Genomic DNA, 27,274 nt, shown 5'->3' with positions numbered 1-27,274 from the left:
GAATCCCTATTAAATTTAATAGTCAAGAGTTATAAAATACAAACATGCCTTCTATTTTTAAATTTTTATTTTCACCCATCCACACTACAATTTTAAACCACACTCCATTTTTTTTAAAATTAAGTTATTAAAATTTCACATTCTCTCCGTTATTATTAGATCCTCAATTCATAGTAATTTTAAAATATATAAATATATAAAAAAATTTATAGTCGAATCTGACTCTTGACACCTCTAGCTTTTAGATTTATTTATGTTGGTTTAACTATCCCAAGTTGTTAAAAATTATTTTATTTTATTTTTCTTTTTATTGAGTTTATAAATTGTGTCTTTGAATATTTTTTGGCCAACTTATATATTTAATTTTTAAAAAGTTACAAACTTATTTTTTTGGTAATTTAATATCACATTTAAAAAATTAACAAATATATATATATATATATATATAAAGTAAAATTCAGATGTCTGACGGCTGCCTGCCTAAAAAAGTTAACAAAAAAAATTAAAAAAAAGAAAGAAAGGGAAAAAAGGTTGGATGGCGAGCTGCTCAGCTCACACGGGTATAAAACAAAACAGGTCACTATTCATTCACTGTAGATAGAAGATTTTAAATTTATATAGGTGATTAGATATTAGCTCCGTGTGATGTATGAAAGTTTAATGTTTTATCTAATTTGAAGACAATGAAAAAAGTATGAGGAGGATTTTAAGAACATTAGAAAATAAAATAAATAATAATATATTGTATTGTAATTTTTAAGGTTCGTTTGTGATTAAATAATGATCAAAATTAACTTTTATTAACAATAAGAATCAAATTATACCATTTTTAAAAATTAAAGAAAAATACCGCATAAAAAATGAGTTTATCTAAAAATTTTTCTTGTAATTTATATTTTTTATAATTTTCTGTTTATATCAAAAATTTAAGTAGAATATTTTATTTTCAAATTTATTATATATGTATATATTAAAATTTTAAATTATATTTAAACTTTAAAATTTCTTATCTTATAAACCTTCTGATTCTATTTATAGAACATATTTTAAATAATTTTTAAAAGTAAATATAAAATTCATTGTCTTCATTGTAGATCACACATGCACTTTTTTATTGAGTCTTACAACTATGTTTACAAAATAAATACTTTCTCTATTTAAAAATATAAGGTATTTTTTAAGGAGTTAGATGTTTAAAAATATAAGATATTTTTAGTCTTTTGAGATGTAATCATTATCTTTTTTTTAAAAGTGTCCTTATAAATAATGACTTTATATTTATTGTAAGGTGTTTAATAGGATTAAATATAAAAAAATATGGTTAACTAAGAAGTAGATAACTACTTTAGTGAAGGGTAAAATTTAATTAAAAATACCTTACATTTTTAAATAAAGAGAGTATTAATATTAAAAAATTATTTTAGTATTCTTAAAGTAAAATTAAGAAGAGATGATAGACAAATAGAATATGAGGGTAAATTAATAATTTAAAAATTTTGACCATAAATACAAAGAATAAATTAACTTTTCCCTTTCTTTTATCTTAATTATAAAGATTTTTTTTAACTTATGTGATTCCTTCTTAAAATTAATAGTTAAGGGTTATAAATTTTATGCCTTCTCTTTTAAATTTTTATTTTCACTCATCCAATTATTAGTTGGCAGTGACATATATAATAGACTAAAATACCATTCATGATATATTCTTTTAAATTTTTATTTGTATTTTAAAATACCATTCGTGATATATTTTAATTTTATTAATTAAATTATAGGTCTCACATCCAGTTTTTCATCATTAAAAATTTCTTTTCATATCGAACACCTATTATTTTTACGGTAGGCTCCCATTCACATTTTTTTAATAGTAAGTCCACACGCCACTTTTTCAAACCATATTGCTCCAACTTTTAAGAAAATTAAGTTTATTAAAATCTCACATTCTCTTAATTCCCATTAGATCCTCAATTCATATTGATTTTAAAATATCTAAACATATAAAAAATTTATAGTCAAGCTCGATTATTGACACCTCTAGCTTTCAATTTATTTAGATTGGTTTAACTATCCCAAATTATTAAAACTTATTTTATTTTTTTCTCTTTATTGAGTCCATAAACTATGTCTTTGAATATTTTTTGGCCAATTTATATATTTAATTTTTAAAAAGTTACAAAATTAATTTTGTTGACAATTTAAATTATTTTTAAACAATATTTATATTTAAATAGGGGCATTTTAGTCCAACATATGTGACTTAATAGTCAACTAATGATTATATGGATAAAAATAAAATCTTAAAAATAGAAGGAAGGGTGGTTTTATTTTATAACTATCTATATTAAAAATGTTTATATAGGTTTCAAAAAATAAAGAGATGTATCATTAATTAAGATAAAATAAAGAAAATGTCAAAATATTTTACTCACTTTTAATTATAAGTTTCGTATTAATAATTTAATTTTTATATGTCCCACATATACCTCTTTTACGACAAGACCAATATAATTCTCCATCTTTTTCATTTTTACCATATCATATTTAAAAAATTTTAAATAAATAAATAAATCGATATATATATGTGTATATGTAAAATAAAAATTCGGATAGGTACTCATCCGGCGGCTACCCATCTAAAAAAGTTAATAAAAAAATTTAAAAAAAGAAAGAAAGAAAAGGTTGGATGATCAAGTTGCTCAACTCGCGTGTGGGAAAAAGCAAATTACATGAATGTTACTGTTCATTACTGTAGACAAAAGATCCCAAATTTATAAGATAAAGTAGAATATTTAGTCACAAATTATTTTTCGAGGAGCAAACTATCAGATGGTGTAAAATAAATTACGAACTTTTAAAAACGAAGCATCCAGTAGCCCACCATTAACTTAAGATAATGGACGTTATGTGGGCAAGAAGATATTTAAATAAGAACTCTTTGAACCTCTTCTTTTCGAATTGAGATTGAGAATAAAGGCAAAAAGATGAAGAAATTAATATTTTGTGGGCCTCATAAGTTTAAAAATAAATGATATTTGGTCAAAATTGAGGGGAAGGTATTGGATGATCTTTTTTTTTATAGTAGAGGCTACCTATTGCTCTTTGAAAAATAGTTTGTAACTAAATTTACACTTTTACCACGCTGAGGTGTGGCGCCTGTGTCGTGCCATGTGTCATTATGGGCCCCACATAATGTTCATTAGCTTAAGTTAATGGCGGGCTACTGGATGCTCTATTTTTTAAAATTCGTGATTTATTTTGCACCATCTGATAGTTTAGATTATCAGATGCTCTTCAAAAAATAGTTTGTGATCAAATTTGTACATTTACCCAAATTTATATATATATATATATATACACACACATAGATTCTTTATCTTTTTGATTTTTACTATATCATATTTAAAAAAATTAATATATATATATATATAAAAGAAAAATTCAGATGGATACTTTATAGTACCCATCTGATGGCCACTCACCTAAAAAAGTTAACAAAACAAATGAAAAAAGAAAGAAAGAAAGAAAGAAAAGGTTGGATGATTAGGCTGCTCAGCTCACGTACAGGACAAAGTAGATTATATGAAAGGAGAACATAGTGGACCAACAAAAGGAGAATGAGAACATACAGCGGATTTAAGAATTCATCCAACAAAAATTGAGCCAGCAAGCGCACTACGAGGGGACATAAAAGGGACTTGCCAGGCGAAGAGCAGAGAAAAGAACGCGAGATATAGTAAGCACCTGTGCAAAAAGCAATGAAATGTTGATGTTGACATGGGAAGAAAATGATAGTGGATTCGACCAGGAAGCCCAAGCAGTTGAAATGGAAACCCAAGATGACTATATACCCAATACTATTGTGGTACAACCATTACCACTAACAAGGGGTGATATTAGAATAGAGGAAGTGGACCCAGGTGATAATGAAATTGGGCTTGTCATAGATAGCCTAATGAACGAGATGGGAGTAGATTGTGATTAAACTGTGGTAGCTGAAACTCAGTTTTCTACTCAGCAGTGATTACTTTAGCTACAAAATAAATATTATTTATGATGAATAATATTTTATTTTGGAATGTTAGAGGGGCCTGTGGCCAAGGCCTTATTCGAAATTTAAAAGTGGTAATGAATGGGCCTAAGCCCAATCTTCTTTTGTTGGCAGAAACTCGATGTGAAGATGCAGCCAGGTTTCAACGGCTTCTTGCTCTTGGCTTTGACTCCATGGAAACTGTCCCTAGCATCGATCGATCGGGAGGACTAATTGCTGCTTGGAAGAGCCAATTGATGAATATTGTGGTACTGAGGAAAGATCGACAATTCTTACACTTGAGGTGTTTTGCGGAGGGGCAACCAGACTTCTTATGTACAGTAGTGTATGCCCTTCCACACTCTAATTTTCAGGATGTGCTCTGGACAAAACTTTGTAATCTATCTTCTTCGATTGTGGATCTTTGGTTGGTTTGTGGTGATTTTAATGCCATTCTCTCAATCAATGAACGAATTGGTAGCTCGGGGGAGGTATTCTTAATCGATATCGTTGGTTTCAAGAACGGCTAGAAAGATGCCGTCTGATGGATCTGGGCTCGACTGGACTGAAATACACATGGAGGGGACCGTGCGTGCATGGGTTTTCTCATTTATATGAAAGATTAGACAGAGCTCTAGCCAACAATGCTTATCTTGGTCATTTTCCAAATTGTACGGTGCAGGTACTTGCTCGAACTCAATTCTCTAACCACAATCCTATTCTGATAAAACTTAGTAATGAAGAGCCTCTGGGTAGGGGTTTAAAACCATTCAGATTTGAAGCGATGTGGCTTGCTCATGAAAATTTCAATGATTTCTTGAAGGAAAGCTGGAACTTAGATTACGATTTAAATCTCAACCTTGATGAATTTAAGAAGTCTGTGCTAGCATGGAATAAGGAAGTATTTAGGTATGTTGAAAAGAAGAAGAAGGAGTTATTAGCAAGATTGAAAGGCATCCAGAAGTCTAACGCTTATCCTTACTCTGCATTCCTATCAAAATTGGAAGGATCTCTATAATGAGAACTTGATAAGATCTTAAAGTTGGAAGAGACTAAATGGTTTAAGAAAGCTAGAACTGAATGGATCAAGAATGGTGATAGAAATACAAGCTATTATCACTTGAAAACCAACATGCAGAGAAGAAGGAATAGAGTGGTTACTCTTAAAGATGATAGTGGAAGATGGATTGAAGAGGAAGAGGAGCTACAAAAATAGGTAACTGATTATTTCAAAAGTTTATTCCAAAAAGATTTGCTTAAGTCTGGAACTCTAATTATAGATTCATCTTTTCCCGATATAAAGAGAGCTCGACTTGAAAGGCTTGCTCAAGAAACCTCAAATGAAGAAATTAAGAAGGAAATTTTCTCTATAGGAGCATTTAAGGCTCTGGGTTATAATGGCTTTTCTCCCATCTTCTTTCATGTAAATTGGAACATTGTTGGACCTACAATTTGCATATTTGTTAAAGATTTTTTCAATGGGAGACTATCTATTTCAGAAGCAAACAAGACTCTACTCTCCCTTATTCCCAAGCAAGAAAGCCCAAGATGGTGAGCCATTTTCGCCCTATTTCGCTTTGCTCAGTGCATTATAAATGCATAACTAAGATCTTAACAAGTAGAATGAGGAGCATAATGGATGATATGATTTCTCCATTTCAATCAAGCTTTGTACCTGGGAGACATATCCAAGATAATCTAGTTATTGGCCAGGAAATTATACATTTAATGAAGAAGGCCAAGAGGAGGGGAGGTTTTATGGCAATGAAGATTGATTTAGAGAAAGCATATGATCGAATCAGTTGGGAGTTCTTATAACAAGTTCTGATTGATGCAGGTCTAGATAATAAATTTATCAACTTGGTAATGAATTGTGTTTCCTCTGTTTCTTATAATGTCTTATGGAATGGAGAACAATCAGATTATTTCTTTCCAAAGAGGGGTCTCCGATAAGGAAATCCTATTCACCTTATCTGTTTGTTCTGTATATGGATAGATTATCTCATATTATTTCTGATGCTGTGCATAAAGGTGATTGGAAACTGATCCTTGTTACAAAATCTGGACCTTCAATTTCACATCTTATGTTTGCTGATAATCTATTATTCTTTAGAGAGGCTTCAGAAGAACAAGCAAGTGTTATGATGCACTGTATAGACCAATTCTATGCTGCTTCAGGGGAAAAAGTCAATATTAACAAGTCCTCTATATTTTTCTCTTCGAATGTGAAGGCTGATTTGAAAGCAAGGATAAAAGCCATCACGGGAATGAAGATGAGTAGTGAGATTGGAAGATATCTAAGATTTCCCATGTCTAATACACGAAAAACTACAGAAAAGTTTCAATACATAGTGGACCATGTAAAATCTAAGCTAGCAATGTGGAAAGCTAACTGTTTATCTACAGCTGGAAGAATAACCCTTGCCCGATCTGTGTTGTCCTTAATTCCTCTCTACCCTATGCAGGTTGCTAAAGTTCCAAATAGCATATGCAAGGAAGTGGAGAGATTGTAAAGAAATTTTATATGGGGTAGGAGTTCTAATAGTCATGGTTATCATCCTGTGAAATGGGAGAGGATTACTTTACCTAAGGACTATGGCGGTCTCGTTTCAAAAAACTCGCCTCTTTCAATCGTGCTTGTGGAACTAAACTTGCTTGGCAACTTATTAGTGGGAACAAAAGTTTATGGGCGGAGGTACTTACTCAGAAGTACATGTTGAGAAATGAGAACAATCTTCTTGCTGCTTCTAACGGTGACTCTGTGATTTGGAAGTTTATATGTCAACAAAAGGATGTGGTTGAGAAAGGGACAAAGTGGCAGGTAAGAAATGGACTACATATAAGCTTCTTCAGTGATACTTGGTTATTAGAAGGTAAACTAAAAGATTTGTGTTTGAGACCACTCACAAGAGAGGAGGAGGAGAGCACAGTGGCGGAATGGGCTAAGTATGGCAACTGGGATTTTCTTAAACTATCTCATTTATTACCTGCTAATATCTTGCAAAAACTAATCACGGTCATGCCTCCTCAAGTTAACGCAGGTCATGATATTATGGCTTGGAAAGGAAATCATAATGGGTCCTTCACCATTAAGAGTGCCTACTTCATCATTGAGAAATGCCCTGAACAACTACAAATCCATTATATAGATCTATTTGGAGATAGAAAGGCACAGAAAGGATAAAAGTATTTATGTGGCTTGCTTTCCAAGAGAAACTACTAACAAACCAATGGCATAGTAAATGGAACACACATTCTCCCCTGTGTGGTTGGTGCAATGCTACCACTGAGGATGTTTTGCATATTTTAAGAGATTGCAACTACGCCAAACAGTTATGGAATAGGTTCTTGAATTCTAGGTATCACAACCAATTCTACTCTACTTCCTTAAAAGATTGGTTTGCAATTAATCTTAATGGATCTTTTAGCACTAATTTACATGAGAACTGGAATTTGATTTGGGGGGTAGCCATTTGGCAGCTTTGGATTTGGAGGAATAATTTCCTTTTCAATCCTAGCTTTACGAAGCCTAGTAATCCTGCAAAGGTTATTAGCAGTATTTGAAAATTATTTTCTGTGCATGCTGATGTTAGTAATGATAAGGAAGTCTCATGTAGTCAAGATGGAAAATTTTGGATCCACCCTCCTGTTGATTACATCAAGGTTAATGTTGATGGTGCTATGTCAAGCACTAACAATAGAGCTAGCTGTAGTGGGGTCATAAGGGATCGTGTAGGTAATTGGATAGCAGGGCTTACACATTTTCTTGGAAGTTGCAGTGCATATGAAGCTGAAGCTTGGGCAATCTGGAAAGGGCTACAATTAGCTTGGGATATGGGCTTTAAGAAGGTTATTCTAGAATCTAATGCTAAGGCTATTATTGATGATTTAAAAGACATCTCACAGAACAATAAGGACAGTCTTCTTATCTTGCAAATTCGATCTATGTTGAGTTTTGATTGGGAGGTACAGGTTACACATATATCGAGAACACAGAATTGTGTAGCAGATGCTTTAGCTAAAGAAGGCCTACATTCCTCTTCTTTACTTGTTGTCACTCCACCTTATTTAAGAGACCTTGTTTCTAGAGAGTCCCTAGGATCTCATCCCTCTTCTATTTAATTTATGCTTGGGCTTAGCCCCCTCTTGTATCCAAAAAAAAAATGTTACTGTTCATTTATTGTAGATAAAAGATCCTAAATTTATATAGATGCTTTAAAATGCGTTGCTTTTTTGCCCGTCACCTTCTTCGGGCTGGGGCTTGCTAATTGACGCAAAGGGATTGATGGAGAGCTCACTCCAATTCATATGGATTGTTGAATCATTATTCACTTCTCAAGTGATGCACACGTGTCCCTTTCTCCCCCTCGTTTTTTAACCGTGTTACAGCTTTACAAGGAAGAGGATGTGTAAAATAGGGACTGTATATGAGTTTTGTCCTTTCCTGTAAACTAGATTTATCCCCCGTGTTTGACATGCATGGGAATATTTTAATTTTTAAAAATAAAAATAAAAATAAATATTAAAAAAATTATTTTTTCTTTATTTGATCCTAATTATAAATATTTTTTATTTTTAAAATCTATACAAATCTCTCTTAAAATTAATAGTTAAGAGTTATAAAATATAAATATGCCTTTTATTTTTAAGTTTTTATTTTAACTCATCTAATTATTATTTGATAGTTCTTAATATATTCTTTTAAATTTTTATTTTTATTTTAAATTTATTAGTCATTCAAACTAATGTATTTAGTAATTTTTAAAAAAAATTAAATACATACTTTATTTTTTTAAAAAATGTAAGATATTTTTAATTGAATCTCACCCTCAATAAAGTAATTACTTGTCTTCAAAATAATATTCTCCTTCTATATTTACTATTTAATTGTGTATTTCACTTAAAATAAATATAAAAGGATTTATTCATTATAAGCATGTTTGGAAAAAAATAATGATTACACCTTTAAATACTAAATTTTTTTAATATTTTTTAATATCTAACTCTAAAGAAATAACTTTTAAAAAATACCATACATTTTTCAATAAAGGGATTAAGTTTACTAAAATAATATTTCAATCATGTATATGCAGAAAAAACTTAATGAAATAAGAGATAAATTAGTCAATATAATTTATGTTTATATTTATTTAAATTTTATAATTTTTGTTTCCTAAGGCATCCCGACAGTCAGCAAGTATGATACTAAAATTTTAATAAAATGATATGTATAATAATGGCTTCTATTTTGCAACGTGATACTCTCATACAAATTAAAAAACAGCATTATTTTTTAAAATTTCTCATATTCTGCAATTTAAAATATGATCTAGTTTGTTCTTTTTCAAAATCTGTTGCCTCATGTACCTTAAGGAAAATAAAATCTATACTATAATGAGTCGTACTACAATTCATGTAATAATATTATTTATAAATTATAATTAAAATGGTTTTAAATCAAGCAAATAATATAATCTATATTTCACTATCACTTATCAATCACACGTGGAAGCATTACAAGTATTATAATAATTATTAAAAAAGAATTAGATGTCAGTGGAAGATAAATTTATTAATATTATATAATTAATTTGTAACCTATAATTTTTGCTGCTCAAACTTGAGGCATATAACTATATCAATATTTTTCATAGGTGTTCAAATTATAATCAACTTTACATATAAATAATTAAATAATATATTTTTATTCCTTGTGCATTTGAAAAATATAAACAAAAATTAAGTTTATTAAAATCTTACATTTTCTCCATTATCATTAAAGCTTCAATTTATATCAAGTTTAAAATATCTAAACATATAAAAATTTTATAATCGTGCTTGACTATTAAGATTTTTAGCTTTTAGAATTATTTAGGTTGGTTTAACTATCCTAAATTATTTTAATTTATTTTTTTATTGAGTCCATAAATCGAGTCTTTGAATATTTCTTTCTGTCAATTTATATATTTAATTTTTTAAAAAATTACAAAATAAATATATTTAAATAATAAAAAATTAGTTTTTTGGTAATTTAAATAATTTTTAGACAACATTTATATTTAAATAAGGATATATTAGTCCAACAAATGTGATTTAACGATCAATTAATTAGGTAGATGAAAATAAAATCTTAAAAATAAAAGAGAGACATATATTTTATAAGTTTTATATTAACAATTTATTTTTTGTCTGCCCCACATGTACTTCTCTTACTACAAGGCTCACATCATTCTTTACTTTTTTTATTTACTATATCACATTAAAAAAATTAACAAATAAAAATTAAAAAAAAAATAAAAAGTTAGATGTACAGTACCCATTTGAAAAATAAAAAAAAAGGGAAAGAAAACGTTGGATCCCTTAACAAATTTAAAAAAAAAAATCAAATAGGAGTATTTTAGTCTAACACACATAATTTAATGGTTAACTAATAGTTAGGTAAATGAAAATAAAATATTAAAAATAAAATGAAGGCTTGTATTTTATAATTATTCATACCAAAAAAATGTTCATATAGATTTCAAAAACTTATAAGAGAAATATTATTAATTAAGATAAAAATAAACAAATTATTTTACTCATTTTTAATTATAAGTTTTAAATTAATAATTTATTTTTCATAGGTATCACATGTATCTCTTTTACTACAAGGCCCACATTATTCTTTTCCTTTTTTATTTATTATATCATATTAAATAAATAAAAATAAAAAATTAGATGTACAGTAGCCATCTGAAAAATTAATTTTTCTTCCTTTTTTTCTTGGTTTCTGATTGTATTTTGATGCGGGTGGATCTATTTTTCTTATTCAGGCCAAAAAAATATTTGTCGATTCTCATTTGAATTTACATTTATTTTTTCTTTTTAAATCATTTTTAGTCTAATTTTTGTAAAAATACTTGCTGTTAAGTTTAAAATATGTTACCCATTCCTTTTGTTTTCCTTTGCTTCCGGGTTGTACTTTGATTTGGTTGATCTATTTTTTTATCTAATTTTGATTTGATATTGATTTATCTAATTTAATTTTTTGACTATGATTTGTTTTTAGGGAGAATGATATATAAATTTTAAAAAGATTAATTAATTCAAATTAAATTTAAAATATCAAACATTAAAAATTTACAAATCCATCTCTCAATTTTACAATTACATTATAATAAATTTACAATTTAAAATTTAAATTTTAACATAATTGATGAATAAAAAAAATTTATTTTTCACAAAAAAATTCAAAATGCAAATTGTAAATTCATTACAATGAAATTATAAAATTGAGAAATTAACTTCCAAATTCCTAAAACTTAACACATGAAACCTAACTTAAATTAATTAATCTTTTTAAGACTTCTCTATCATTCACTCATGTTTTTATTCCTTTCTTTTACTTTTTCTTAATTTTTAATTTTTATTTTTTTAAAATCATTTATATGGTTGTCACTTACCAAGGACAAACAAGTGAAAACACTTAAAAAAAACTGTTCATCTACAGTAGCACATATGTGCTTTACAATTTAAGTAGACCAACAACTCACCATTTACATGTAACATTTAATGGTCCATCTCAAGTCAAGAAGAAGCAAAATTGCCAATAATAACTCGCTAGATAAATCACCTTTGGCTTACAATTTCTACTTTTAAAGAGTAAATAAAAGCATGAAGCGACCTAGTTGCTAGTTTCATCTCAAGTTTTTGTTTGACCACTTTTTAAGAAGTCACCTTCATAGAACTCTTGCAAATCTTCATACATTTTCTTGAATCGGCTAACCACTTGGGTAGACCTTTTGCAATCCACTTTCAGTCTCTCCATCTCCATTTCAGAAAGCAGAGGAGCCCTGATTCTGGTTTAGAAGGTTAAAAGCAGGTTTACCATACTTAGAAAATTAGATAACATCTATTTTACTAAAAACAACATTGCAAAATGACGATGCTATCGCTTGAGAAGACATGTATGAAACATCCATGCCACTCTTGCTATCGTGAAGGCTAACAATGGTCTTAACATCTGAACATTCATTCGTTGAATTTGAGTCTTTTTCCAATGGAGGAGGGATCAAAGATCCCTGCCTCCTTGAGCATAATTGTAGAGTTGAAGGCATACGCTTACTTGACTCAAGCTGTTTTCTTACAAGAAGAATATTATTTACAGGTGCTGCAATATTCCCAGCAGATTAACATTAATACAACATTAAGATGGCCAAGGCCATGTCACATTGGTTAAAAAAAAAAAAATCAAAGATGGTATGCATTTTGCTTTTGCAATTGCGCACATATAGATAGGATCTAGCTAGCTCTATAACATAAATGGTGTAAATCCAACTAAGATAGGCAGAGCAATTTGGCACCATGCCTATTAGCTGACTTACGCACAGTGCAAAATGTCATATATGCTCTTTTGCTTTAGATATATTAAGATTTAGAGTTATCATTAAGTTCTAGTACAGAATGTGATAGGTTGAACATTGCACATCGATAAAGTCATAATCCTATTCTGTATATAACAGTTTATAATAGACAACAGAAAATATCACATCATGAGTAACCGGTATCGAACATAAATCTGAAAGAGTCAGGATGGAACCTTTTCATGTTTCAACGTGCAGACAATATTATGAGTTCTTGCATTCCAAACCCGAATCGTTCCATCTTCTGATCCAGAGATTAACAAATTCCCACTTGCACTATATGTTAAGCAAGTAACTGCTTTGCTGTTGAGGGAGGGGGAAAAGGCAAGTTAACTTATCTGATCCAGGAATGATTTTATTTATATCTGTAATACACCGTGCGTAAGCCTTTGGGCTCAAGGACAAAGCAAAGACCAAAATTTGCACACAAAATTCAAAGCAGCCATCCCGATATCTCCACAGAAATGTCAATGCAATGATAACCGGAACAGCAAAGATCAAGCTTCTAATTTCATAGATTATAAAGGCTATGATACCATGTAATTAATTATTTGAACGGAAAAAAAAAAGTTAAGGAGCAAGACTAGTTTTGTTAACATTACTAACATTTCACAAATAGAATCCATGATCAGGAATTCAAGATAACAAAATTTAATATCAAAATTAGCTTTTATAAAGAAAACATGTCAAAGGGGGATCACCATTAAGTTTATTGGGTTTTCTTTTTCTATATTTCTAAGATAAGCCACTCATGTTGAACAACAGCACATATGTCGTCCGCTGGTGAAAAAGTAAAACCACAAATCCACTGTCAGAAGCCCATACACAATGTTTTCAATGGAGAAGAGTGCATCACCGTGGCAACTAAATCGTCAAATTGGCTTAAAGAAGGTGCTCTTTCCTCCTAGGAATTTGATGACCAACCTAAGGAAAAATCTAAATTTCAACCCAACCATGAAGGATGTGTGCGAATGAGGTAAACTTGAAGAGAGCATGAACTGCCAAAAGCCCAGAACTAAGGTAAACTTGAATGATTGAGAGCATGAAGGGGAAACTACTAATAAACAGCCAATAGAGAGGCCTATGCTTCATAACATGTAGAGTAGAACTAACATGTGAATGGAGAATGAACCGATGATATACATGTCATGATTCTGACTGAAGATCCTTTCAGTGATAAGACCGGCAATAAATATTTTTCCATCTCTACTGCCGGCATAAAAGACATGTTCAGCAGGATCCGATGCAATTGCATCAATTATTGAAGGGAATACTATATTTCTCAGTAGTGTTCCTCTAGAAAAGCTCCAAACCTTAAAAACAATATTATGACAAGAGTCAAAACTGACGGCAGTGCTACATTAGAAAACTATATTTAAGAGAAAAATACAGATGCCAAGAAGTCACAGCCAATTAATGCAAGAAAACACCAAACAACAAAGAAAGCAAAAAATATAAATATACATTGTAAGAAATAACCATACTATTTACATACAAATAGCACCAATGTCAACTTTGTTAAATATAGAGAATAATGGACAAAAAATATAACAGAGAAAATTAGAGTCCATTCAAAGTGTAGTCTACACCAGGTAACTCTTTCAACAATATTAAACACCAACCCCTCTTGAAAGGAAAAAACAAAAATGTCGAAACGTAGAACAGACCTATATTTTATTGTTAAAAAACAAAACTCTTAAAATTAGTTGTGCAGTTAGGATTCTTCACATTTCTACTATGGAGAAAACATTATATTTATGGCAAACATTTCCTTAGTATTTATTAATAGACGCCTTTCACTTTCAATGAGTAATAAATTGACGCTCATTAGTCATTACTTTTAATTTGAAAGACAGTAAAGGATTATTTCATGAGCTTTCAGAACCAATCACCCTATTTTATGAATTGTTTCTTGCTTTGGCACATGAAGATTATGAATTATAACTTTCGAGCATGTAAAACTTCAAGAAATACAAAATAAGATTTTTAAAAGAAGAGGATCTTGGTCATTCAAGCTGCAAAAAACACATTTTTCCTAGTTCGCCGCATCTTATAACTTAACTAACATGATACTATAGAAAAGAAACCCATAAACCAAAAGAAATGCAAACCAAACCTTACAGGTCCTATCCTCTGCAGCAGAAATTATAATTGCATCGCATCCTCCATAACCAATTACAATGTCAGTTACTGGTAAGGTGTGCTCTGAAAAATCTATACTCATAAAGATGACCTGTTTTCTGCCTTTTGAATCGTCCAATATCCTGAATCATCAAATTAAGAGAGTGATATATGTGACAACATTACTCCTAAAAATTGCAACAATGGAGAAGGGGAAGGGGAAAGATGAGAATCAAGAACATGAACAAGGACCAAACTCGTACGCATCCATCTTCTGAACCAGATATCAGCAGTGAGTCATCCTCAGAAAATACTACACAAGTTAAAGCCCTATAATGAGCATGCCACTTCTTAAGCAATTTGCCAGTTTCAACCTGAAAAACAAAACCCAATGTCACTAAAGTAAAAAAGCAACAGAAAATAAGTTTTCGTTTTTAATTCATATCTTCCCAACCTAATGAGGCCATGAGGTGCAGAAGCACAAGTTTTATAGCGAAGCTGCTCAGCCCCTGACTGAAGGTACCATCAGCCAATACCAGCATCAACAGAAGATGCTGCCAAAACAACCTCCATCCAAGACGTGTTGAATAAATTAAGCAGATCCTAACTGACAAAGGCAAGGCCAGATGGTAAGATCTTTTGTTTGAACACTATCAAATTCAAAAAATAAGTGAACACCTATTACCAGACTATATTAGCTACTTATTGATTAATGTGATCATGTATCACACATAGTGATGTTTTGTTGATAAAACTATGGTACAGGAACTGCTAATTTATTAATGATAAAATAAAGAAGCATCTTCAATTAAGGAATAAATATTCTCCCCCATGTTTGTTTAGTGTAGTTACTTTAAGAGGCTGTCGTAACCAAAAGAAAGAAGAGCTAGCTGGTCAGTGTATGCTTTAATGGGAAACAAATAAGCACCTAACAAAGGCGCACCTATATTACTGGCCCCCACTAAAATATTTGAAACATGAATAGTTGATATAATATCCTTTTAATTTTTGTTGTTGATACTTTGACGAAGACGGATGGTAATATAGAGATTAGCAAACAGAATGCCGATACAAAACAAATCCAACAATGCACAGAAAAACAATGGAAAGCAAAAGTCGCTAGTCATCAAATGAAGAAGGCAGAAGTGTAATACCCGATTACACTCCACTGTAGTAGATGCTAGTAAATAATAATAGAAGTGTTTTTCAGGCAAACTCAATCTTTATTCAAAAGCGTCAGTATTCACACGATTACACGACCAGATTCAAAGCCAAATTTAAATGAAAAATTTAAAACAAAGTAAGAAACAGTGCGACAGCGTCCGGCACATGGTTGACAACAACGCGAGGAACAGATGACGCGGGGAATAAATTCAAATCTAGACTGAAAGCCAGATTATGAAATCAATCTCACCGGATTTTGGGGGTAGGTAAAGCCCTAGGTTCGAACCTTTCACTACTTGCCCGATAACAACCCGGCAGGGCTGACAGAGGCGGAACGCGTCCAACGGCGAACTCAACCAAGCATGGAATGCTGTTCGTCGGCGCAGAAAAATGGCAGGATACCCAAAGTCCCAGCTCGGTTTTTTTTACCAATACACTATAAATAATAAAAAAATTTCTTAAATGCTGCACCAAGGTATTTACCAAAATATCACATTGAAAATTGTTCGGATTCAGAACAATGTCATAGCTGTGAAGAAATCATTCTAACAGAAATAATTTTTTAGTCAGAGATTATTTTTTTATTTAATAAAAAAATAAAATTATTTAAATCAAGAATGATTTTAATTTTTTTATTGATATGACATGATATTTGTTGTCAATCACAATAATTCCTTTCTTTTTTTTATTATTATTATCATTCTTTTTTATTGATCTCAAACTTACTCAATTCAAGTCTTATGACATGTTACTTTCATTATTGTCCTTTTTCAACTCATTCACTCCTAATCATTTTTGTTTGTTCATGCCTTTACTTGATAATCTCGCATTATTACTAAATACAACATTTTTCCTCTTGAACATGATGGACTATCAAATGAAGTCAATTTTTTTAATTGAATCACCTTAATTTAATTTAAATACACTAGCTACACAAATAAATGAAAACACTTAAATTTCAAGAAGATGGAAAGATACAACAACAATAACAGCTACAATGTGTGAGAAGGAGAACAAGATGTGGTGCCGAAAGTCATTATTACCTAATAAATAATTATTAGGTAATAATTATTTATTTATTATTGATAGTTTTTAATTTAATAAATTAATAATAAATGATTAAGTTATATGAATGAAAAGTGAAAATTAATTTACCTCACAAATAATGACCCTTGGCACCACATCTTGTTTTCCTTCTCACACATTGTGGCTGTTATTGTTGTTGTATCTTCTCATTTTCTTGAAATTTAAGTATTTTATTTATTTGTGCAATCAACCTATTTAAATCAAACCAAGGTAATTTAATTAATGAAATTGACCGTTGAGGGGTAACATATGCTTCATTCGACGATCCACCATTTTCAAAAGTAAAAGTATTGTATTCAATCAAAAATAGTACATGATCATCAAGTAAATGCATGAACAATCCAAAATGAATAGGAGTGGATGAGTTAAAAATGAATGATAATGCGGGTTGCATGTAATAAGACTCGAATTGAGTAGATTTAAGAGAGATGAAAAAGGGTGATGATAATAGCGAGGGAAAGCAAGAGATTATTATAATTAACAATGAATATTATGTTATGTCAATGAAAAAAACTGAAATCATTCTTGACTTAAATGATTTTACTTTTCATTGAATAAAAAATAATAATATCTGACTAGCAAATTGTATTTGATTTCTCTACAACTACAAAATGGTCCTCAATCTAAATAATTTTCAGTGTAGTATTTTGATAAATATTTTTTACGGTGCAATATTTAGATAATTTTTTATTATTTATAGTATATTAGTAAAAAAGCTTCCCAACTCCCAAATAATAAAATTTATTTTATTAATTAATAATTTATACCCCAACACTTGTTTGGTTGGGGAAATTTTAATATTTAATACTTCATCCGTTAAAAAATATAAGGCATTTTTTAAGAAGTTAGGTGTTAAAAAATATAAGGTATTTTTAGTTTTTTGAGGTGTAATTATTGCTTTTTTTTCAAAAGTGTCCCCATTAACAGTAACTTTATATTTATTATAAGATGTTCAATAGAGGTAAATATAAAAAGATATTATAAGTTAAAAAGTAGGTAATTACTTTATTGGAGGTGATATTCAGTTAAAAATACTTTACATTTTTTTAATGGAGGGAGTACTTTCTTATAAGATAACTTTAAAGAAATATAAAAAATTAAGGTTTTTTAACAATAATTTTTTAATATTATTTTTAAGTAAAAAAGAATTAAAATGACATTGTAGCATATTGATTAATTGGATAGGGACATTTTTAATTTATTTTGAAAAAGTAAGTTTGGTAAAGTGTTTGTGTTTTATTGATAAGCATAATCTTGTTTAAATTGTTTTATAATTTGATGTGGATTTGATATGGAGGGAATATTATTTTATTTGATTCAAGAAGAGAGGTAAGAGAAAATAATTATACAGAGACAACTATATCATTATTTTATAATTTTTTTCATAAATAGTCAATAAAATATGCATGTGAAGTTTAAAAAATACTAATAAAAACATAATGTGAGTTAAATTATAACTATAATACACTATAATAATATATAACTATAATTTCTTATTTTCGTCCAAAAATATATAAATAGAATCATAATTATATAGTTAATATATATAATTACAAAGGCGTTAATCTTCTCCCAATTGCACCATATTGACCCAATTTTTTCAGTTCACTGTTTACTTGCATGGACAATCTTGGCAGCGCAAAAACTATAATAAGAAATTGAACCACTACCGCGTTGAGGGAAGGATAAATGGGTAGAAAGAAATTAAATGAAGGATGATAAGAGAATACAGAATACTATTTTCCTTCTTGAAAATGCTTGAAACTAATTCTTAGAATTTTAAAAATCAACTAACAGCTTCATAATACATGTTTGCAAATGCTTGAAACTTATGGTGAATACAAGTTCTAAACAAAAATCCACTAGTAGGTTGTAAATGCTGAATGCAAGCTTGCATAGAAAAATCTTGCTTACTGATTTCTAGAAATAAATGTTGCGACTACTAGACTATCATTAGCTTTGCACATATCCAGTAAATTCTACAGACTGACAGCATCCATATCAAGGTGATTATCCTTAAATTACAAATACTAAATAAGATTATAAAACGTAAGAGCAGATAATACAAGCATAGATCAGCAAAATTGGGTACAAATCCTCAATGAGAGGACCAAGATGGGAAACGTCGTATGAGAAGCTAACAAAGTAACATTAAAATAAAGAATATTATGCTGCAGCGCAGATGAATGATAACGATTTAGAAAGCTAGTTCTCCAAATGATCTTAAATCCCCTCAGAAATCACCAGAGAAATTCATAACCAAGAGACTATTATAAAGATTGAGCAATTTGTTTGCCCACAACCCGCAATTCCTAGAATACACGGATGACTAAGAAATATTTTTTTTGTTTTTACCTCGCAAATGACCCTTTTCCATCATAATTGGCGATGGAGGAGCAAATAAAAGGCAGTAGCAAACATAGAAAAAAAAGTTCCAAGACTTCAAGTGATAATTTAGATGTGATGATCTTCGACATCCCGCCCCAAGCTATAAAAAACATTATAATTTTATACATGACCTGATCATTAGCTCTTTGCACGTTTTTCTGTAAAAACTTAAACCAATGGCAGCGGTGATGGTGACAGAAACGTAAGCAGGCAACGAATATGACAAGCCCTGCTGCAGGTCACGGTTGGGAGGTGCAAGAGGGACGGGGGTGGCGCGTTAGAAGGATCATCGAAAAATGAAAATGAATTGGTTTAATTTGAGGAGAAAAACACCAAAAAGCCCATCGGCCTAGTGGAAACCAAGGTCCCTTTGGGCTTTGGATGGGAGAGATCGCAGGTTCCAGAGGAGGTGTGAGTGTGTGAGTACGGGGATTTCTTGCAGGAAAGTGTATAGGGTGTGTGAGAGTAGGGGGGAAAAATTGAGGAGGGAAACTTTTGGATTGTCATGTTTTTTGCGCCACAGATCAGTTATAATGTAATCAAATTATAGTTATAATAATGTTTTCAAGAATTGCTCCTTCGCCGCAGCGGTATGGAAGAAGATCCTACCCACGGACATGTACGGTGAATCGTGCAAGGGTGAGATTGACACATGGCTTCTTAACACGGTTCTTTCTTGGAAAGTGGACATCAGCATTATATGCCGGAAGTTATGGGAAGCTAGGAACCAACGGATTTTTACTGACAAACATTTTGATGTGGATTCTTTCCTTTTGCATGCTAGACAATTACATTAGATTATCATTTATCATTTTGTAAACATTTATATCATACATAATTATATTAAATATGTGACATTTTACAAATGTACAAACATGATAATGAAAAAAATTATACTTTACATTAGCATTTATCAAACTATATTAAGTAAAATTTATATTGAATTCAAAGTTGAATTAAGTTAAATTTTAAGATAAAAGTAAACAGTGTGATAGTGTCGATTGTTATTAATTTTAAATTCAGATTATCACAAATTATAAATTTAAAACGCCGCTGGTTACATTTAAAAAAAAATTATATTCTTATAGAGATAATTACAAACAGTGTCATTTTTCGTATCGGCCGGCCCGGTCCCGAGTCCAAACCGAGTTCACGATGTTGTGCTCAAGGTTGGTGTGATTAAGGCCATTCATTCCATTTAATTTCTTTGAATTACCGCTCTTCGTGTACATAATTCCTTTTTAATGATTGCCTAATTCTTCTAGCTTGAGCACACAGCGACGAAAGAAAACACAGAACGGAGCACATATCATCATGCAATTGTGAAATGCTCGTTACTTCGTCTACTCAATTTGCTGATCTTCATTTAATTGATGCCTCCCGAGCTGCATACAGATTTTTAACTCGCCAAATGCCTATAACAAGTCGACGATAATTATTTACGCCATTAATTAACGAGATTTTAAAAGACGTGCGTTTCTGTGGATAAAACTGTGGGAAAAGAAGCAGCGTGCGAGGATAAAACTAACGACGCAGCCTAGAGTCCGTTAAAGGAAGGATGGTAAAGGAGGGGAGAGAGGTTGATTCCTGGGCGTGAAGCGAAGGGAGGGGTTCCTCCCGGCCACTCCGTCAGTCTATCATTTTTGTTGTCGCCGAAGCAAGCGATTCATGATCTCTCCTTCCCATTCCGTTGCTGTCACTGTGGTTCTACTTCTTTTTTTTCCTTTGGCTTCTTTCTTTGCTTGGTCGCTTCTTGGACCATTTATGTTTCCCACTCCCCCCCCTTTTTTATTTTTTTTTCCATTTTGTTATTTTATTTTTTTAATTAGTTGCCGCATAAATCTAGAATGCTGCTGACATGGGTGCCACATAAGTCACAATTAACAGAGTTAATATCCTGTTTATAAGCAATGTATAGTCTCATTTATCAATAACAAGGATACTAGAATCTTAAACAGACCAAACTTAAGAGATTGAGCGTAATAAGTTAATTTTAAAAAGTAAGTCACCTATAACCAAATTAAAAGTTAAAAAATTAAATGATTAATTTTTACCCTTACTAATTCATGCACAGTCTTCTTATGTGTCAGTGCATTGCTATCCAATCTATGGATAGCATCTGTACTTTTTTTTATCACCAGCATCTATACGCCTTTGTGTATTCCATGTCGTTCTGTTTTGTGATAACATTCTTGTACGAGACAATAATAATAATAATAACATTTAACAACGTTAAAGTTAATACATGAAACTAGACTCTAGCCATTTCTTTTAACTTGCGTGCTGAGAAGAGAGAGTGATTATTTGGCGAAATAATGTGCGGTGAAGTAGACAGGCAGATGGACACATGAGAAATGCACAGTGCTCTATTAGCGGGTCCCATCGAAATGAAATGTCAAATATCAACAGAGTCCTTTATCCTTTCTATTTGTGTGGTTTCACTATTCCATTCTCTCATTCCCTCTTTTTGTCACTTTAAAACAATAAAAATCTTTTTCTATCATATCATGTTAAAGATTGAAAGTAATGTATTTATATAAATTTTTATACATTAAAATGAGTAATTTAATCAAAATTCAAATCTCTATTAATTCAAATACATTATTAGATAACAATTAAATGGGTAGATTTAAATTTTAAATTTAAAATCTTACATTTCAAATTATTTATTTCAATAATTTAAAAAATTTTAAATAAAAAAGAAATGAGTTAAAATTTAAAATTAAAATGAAAATGAAAATTTGAGAGTAATAAATTTATTTTTTTAATTGACAAGAAACGATAATTCTCTTTTGTCAGCGTGATGCAGGTAATATTATTGTACAAACATAATGGTGATAACATGTAACACGTTAAAGCTAACGCCAAAAACTAGCTCTAGTGATTTCTTTTAATTTTCTCACTCAGAAGAGAGCATGATTATGCGGTGAAAGAAAGTGTGGTGAACTAGAGAGTGAGACGGGCACACGAGAAATGCATGGTGCTACATTAGTGGGTCCCATCTAAATGATATGTCAAACATCAAGAGAGACCTTCCTTCTTTGTTCTTTCAATTTGTGTGATTTTAGTGTTCCTTCCTCGCTCTCTCTACCCTTTAAAACTATAAAAATCTTTTTCTTTCATATCATGTTAAAAATTGGAAGTAATGGATTTCTATAAATTTTTATATGTTCAAAATTTAAATCCCTATTAATCCAAATATAATATTGAGTGATGTCTGGATACGTAAATTCAAATTTAAAATTTAAAATTTTATACTTTTTTGTTAAAAAATGTAAGACATTTTTAATTAAATTTTACCTCTAATAAAGTAATTACCTACTTTTAAATTAACTTTATCTTTTCATATTTATCCCTTATTAAATAATTTATAATAAATATAAAGTCACTGTCAATAGGAACAATTTAAAAAAAATAATGATTACATCTCAAACGATTAAAAATACCTTACATTTTTTAACATCAACTCTTTAAAAAAATTATATTTTTAACGAAGAGAGTATTTTAAATAATTTATTTTGATAGTTAAAAAAATTTAAATAAAAAAAGAAATGAATTGAAGTTCAAAATAAATCATAAATTTGAGGTGATGAATTGACCTCTATTTTTTTAATCAACGAGAAACAATAATTAAATATAAAAAGGATACTAGAGTTATAGATTTTTAAATGATTATGGTGTAAGAGAAATTTAAAATTACAATGAATTATAATAAAAATGGATCTGGTATAAGTTTTTGTGTATCCAAATGATGAGAGATTTTGTTTGAATTTGAATCCAAATTCAAATTTTCATTAACCCAAGTAGACCATTAATCCTCATACTTTTATTTTTGAAAAATAGAGGAACAAATATTTTAGATGGTTTCAATTATATTGATTGAATTGCACCAATTTAAAGTTTAGAAACTAAGTTTGAGCTAAGTCAAAATTACATAAATTAAGTTGCATCAAGTTTTTAAAGTTTTCACTGAGATTTAACTTATGAATTAAAACCAAGGTTTATTACAATTTTTTTTTGCCATTAATAGTTTTCAGTAGCCACCTTTTATGGCTCCAATATCATAAAAGCGATGTCAATGTACCTTGCCACTTGTCACCATATCACTCTTCCACATGGGGCGCTATGTCACTACCACATATCACTGTCATCTCATGACACGTGTCAACATGTCACCAACATATATGTCCATTTTACATTGCTTCCTCTATGGTTTAAATTTATTTATTTATTTGATAAACAAAGAGAAACCCAAAGCCACATTAGCCTATCCCATTCGAACCGTACAGCCTTTCGAACTAAGCATCCTCATAAGATTAAATTTATAACCTCTTTCATTTGTGTCCCACCTTTTTGAACCTATAATATATTATGGTACAATTAAATATATATTATTAAACTAAACAAACACACATAAATAGATAACATTTGTTGTATAATTCAATTACACACATTTGTCTTGGATATTAAATATTATAAAATATTATTGACACAATATCAAGTTACTATTGATTGTCATTATTTTGGAGGGTAATGGTTTCTGAAAATCAAGCTTTTAGTGGGGACAATCAAAGTTTTCACAGATAATCAGATTTTTAGCAGTGACTTTTATATTCATTATAAATTATTTACTTTTGGTCAATTTTGAATGCTTTTTTTTTAGTAACGATCAAACTCATGAGTTTAAGTAAATATGTAAAATTGAATTATAAACTTTGACTGTAAACTCATAAAAATTTACCACTATTAATAAATAACCATTAAAAATATATAATTAAATAAATAAAATGCAAAATATAATCATAATTTGATTTAACTATATTTCAAATATAAATCATTAAAATTAAATCCATCTACATTGATATACTCAACATAGAATTTTTAAAAATAGGGCAATTATTTTTGGAATTTCTTATTTTTTATTAATATTAGTTTTTGTTTTTAATTTTGAGTTTTATTTTTCTTTGAACTAGGTTCTCCTACTTTTATGAACTGAGTTCAATAAAATATATACTAAATTTGCTCAACTTAGTAATAAAAAATTGACGAGTTTAGCGAGTTTAAGTGAATTTATATCCATTCTCAGTTTATAAATGAGTTAACATAATTTTATAATCTAAAAAAAATAAAAACGATAAACTTAAAAATCAACTTCACAACAATGGTTATAACTACAGTGATCATAAAATTAATTTTACTTTCTCATATAAATCTTAAAAATACATTCGCACCCAAATATAAAGCAAAATCCCATAATAATCATGCATTAATACTAATAATCCCCAATTATTTGGCCTTATTAGCGGACTGTTCTCCTGATTATTTGCTGGCTAATATATTAATTATTATAATACATCCTTGCTAAATTAATCCAAGAGGTAAACCTCTTTGGGCAACCTCGGTTTTGCGATGGCCACAAGCGGTCGAGCCATAAAGGGATCGTTCTCGGACTGAAGCAATTCAACTGGTTGGTGAGGTGATGCCTTCCAAGTGAAGCCATGGATCAACCTGGCCAGCAACATCACCGTAAGAGTGGTTCCAAGGACCACTCCTGGACATGCACGCTTTCCCGTGGTGAAGGTTATGAACCCTAAATCTGTCTCCGTCAAGAACACATCGGATCCATCGTCCATGACGTGCCGTTCTGGTTTGAACTTGAGAGGGTCCTTCCACACCTTAGGGTTTCGTCCTAACTCTTGTCTGCTAAGTAACACGTGGCTGCCCTTTGGGATGAAGTAGTTGGAAACGACTGCGTCACGCATGGAGACGTGTGGGACGTTGAAGGGAGCCATGGGATGAAGCCGAAAGGCTTCTCTTAAGCAGGCTTTGATGTAGTTCAGTTTTGGTATGTCTGATTCTTGAACAAGCCTGTCTCTTCCAACCACTCGGTCAAGTTCTTCAGTGGCTTTCTGAAGAATCTCTGGCTGGTTCATCATTTCTGCGAGTGCCCATTCTACTGCGTTCGATGGGTTGTCCACGGTTGCAAGCATCAGTTCCTGCAAATATATATAAATTATAGATCAATGTACCAGTCTTAATATATAATATTTGATACTGAATACATTTCAAAGAGCATTATCGATGAGCAGAGACGAGAGAAATAACTGGAATTTGCGCTTTGATTTCCTGCGTCGTCAACAAGGGCCTGTCATCAGCATCCTTGAGAGAGATCATGACATCGAGCAAGTCCTCGGTTCCAGTCCTGGTTCCGTCCTTCCACTGTTTGACTCTTGCTTCAATGATAGGATCGTGATACTTGTTCACTGTTCTCACAGCATTCTTCAACAGTCTCTCGTGCCCATCCAAGTCGAATCCCCTCAAGCATGGAATGAAGTCGGAAACACAGAAGGCGTACAAGTATTTGAGCATTGTGAAGAGTGCACTCACATGCTCTATTTCCTCCAACCCTGGCCCCCCATCCTCTCTGCCCTCTCCGAAGTACCTGTTAGAGAAATATAAAACAAAAAATTATTAACTGCCCGTTTAGATTTGCGTAGGATATAGTCTAGATTTTAAATAATTGTGTTTTTAAATTGATTTTTTGTTGAAGATTGGCGATTTTATTTCAAGTGATCATGATTAATCGTTGTATTCTAAACAGCTGTTTTGAAAGAATTGAAAATGTTTGTGTATTAAAAAAAAAAGAAATGAAAATGTTTGTGTATAAAAAAAAGGATTGAAAATGTTTGTGTAACAAAAAAAAAAGCAAGAATTTAAGATGTTTGGATATCATTTATTAAAGTTATTTTTAAATGTTTAAGCCTTGTTGAACCAGCAAACCAATAATTTAGTATTTTAACCTATTTAATAACATGATTTCTTTATAATTGATTTCATCATGACAGTGTGATTTTGATCATCAATCCTTAAATTAATGCCAGTACTTTATTGGGCCACTTGCATTAAGAGTGAAGTTATTAAATATTAAATTGTCAATATATTTCTATACTAATATATATGTGGTATATAAACAACTTAATTTGTTATTATATGATGTTTCATAATAAAAATAATTTCAAAGTGTAAATTGATATACATATAAACTATTTCCTTCATTAATTGCATGCATTAAAACGCATACAAGTCTTTGTAGCTTGTTTTAGGAAATATTTATTGATTTATTTTTTTAACTGCTACGAGGAACCTTATGAAATATGGCGCTCCTGAGTGTTGCAAACTAGTGAATGTTACCTTTTATTGAAGATAATTTTCCTAATCACATTCCCGCAGTAGTGCTGAGCAGCAATCCTGACATTCACAAGACCTCCTTCATTGTTGTTCTGACTCGTATAGACGTAGCGCACGAGGTTGTCAGCTTCCTCCATCCTTTTGCCATGGAGCCACCTGTGCTTCGACGAAGAAAGCAGGTCCTTGGCAACCATCTTCTTCATCTTCTTCCATTGCTCTCCGTACGGCACGAGAGCCGTCGTCGAATAGCCACCCGAGAGGAGACGAGACGACATGCTGATAGGCCTCGACGCGAAAACATCATCTTGTTTCTTCAAGAACTCGCAGGCTATGGTAGGGTTAATCACCGGAATCACATGAACGTTTCCCAACTTGATGCATGCAATCTCAGCGTTCAAGTTTTTCATCAGCTCGTGTATCCATTTGGACGCAGACTTGCTCAAAGCATTTCGGGTAGATTACCAATAATAGGCCAGGGTTTGGGACCCGGAGGGAGTTTGTTTCTGCGGAGCAGTGAACGGGTAGAGCGAGGGTGTTCTAGGGTTTTGATGAGACCGAAGAGAGAGATTATGAAGATCATGGAATAGGACCAAAATGGTGAAATGAAGGAGAAGATCAAAGCAGTGGAAGACTCCATGGCTTGGAAGATTAAACTTGGTAATGTTTGGGTTGATGCTCGTCCTCTGATCTGTCGCCTCAATTTATAGTAGTTTGTCGCGGAATTTAACTTTTTTATTTCTTTTCTTTATCATGTAAAAATATTATTTTATTAGAGATTAACCTTGTTAAAGTACCGTCGGAAATTAATTATATGTAAACACTCTTTTCAATGAAAATTCAAATATTAATTCTTCTAAAAAATTAGCTCGTTCTATAGAACTATAACAGTGAGTGAATA

The 27,274-nt window shown here is 30.9% G+C and overlaps 2 protein-coding genes across 4 annotated transcripts; both read right to left on the bottom strand.

Moving 5' to 3' along the window:
• Positions 1-11,494: 11,494 nt before the first annotated feature.
• Positions 11,495-16,124, bottom strand: LOC129317822 (protein ROOT INITIATION DEFECTIVE 3-like). Of its 3 annotated transcripts, none has more exons than XM_054962208.1 (7): positions 15,965-16,124; positions 15,005-15,157; positions 14,808-14,924; positions 14,546-14,693; positions 13,543-13,742; positions 12,606-12,732; positions 11,495-11,865 (listed from the first exon to the last, which is right to left on the bottom strand). In XM_054962208.1, the coding sequence occupies exons 3-7, from the start codon at positions 14,819-14,821 to the stop codon at positions 11,842-11,844; spliced, it is 513 nt and encodes a 170-aa protein (XP_054818183.1). In that variant the 5' UTR covers positions 14,822-14,924; positions 15,005-15,157; positions 15,965-16,124; the 3' UTR covers positions 11,495-11,841. The 3 variants fall into 3 exon arrangements, with proteins under 3 accessions (XP_054818183.1, XP_054818186.1, XP_054818184.1); XM_054962211.1 differs by having other exon boundaries at positions 13,573-13,742; XM_054962209.1 differs by having other exon boundaries at positions 14,814-14,924.
• An 8,296-nt stretch (positions 16,125-24,420) lies between these two features.
• On the bottom strand, positions 24,421-27,028 carry LOC129317018 (isoleucine N-monooxygenase 2-like). Its single transcript, XM_054961322.1, is given in 4 exon segments — positions 24,421-25,184; positions 25,294-25,630; positions 26,380-26,818; positions 26,821-27,028. Coding segments are annotated over 4 exon segments (1,599 nt in total). The 5' UTR covers positions 27,014-27,028; the 3' UTR covers positions 24,421-24,554.
• Between the last annotated feature and the right edge of the window lie 246 nt (positions 27,029-27,274).

This window comes from Prosopis cineraria, unplaced genomic scaffold, assembly GCF_029017545.1.
Source record: "Prosopis cineraria cultivar Desert tree isolate PC_DT_omini unplaced genomic scaffold, ASM2901754v1 PC8, whole genome shotgun sequence".
NCBI classification, from domain to species: Eukaryota; Viridiplantae; Streptophyta; class Magnoliopsida; order Fabales; family Fabaceae; genus Prosopis; species Prosopis cineraria.
Note: the sequence above shows the minus strand (reverse complement) of the source record. Positions and strands in the feature narration are given on the sequence as shown.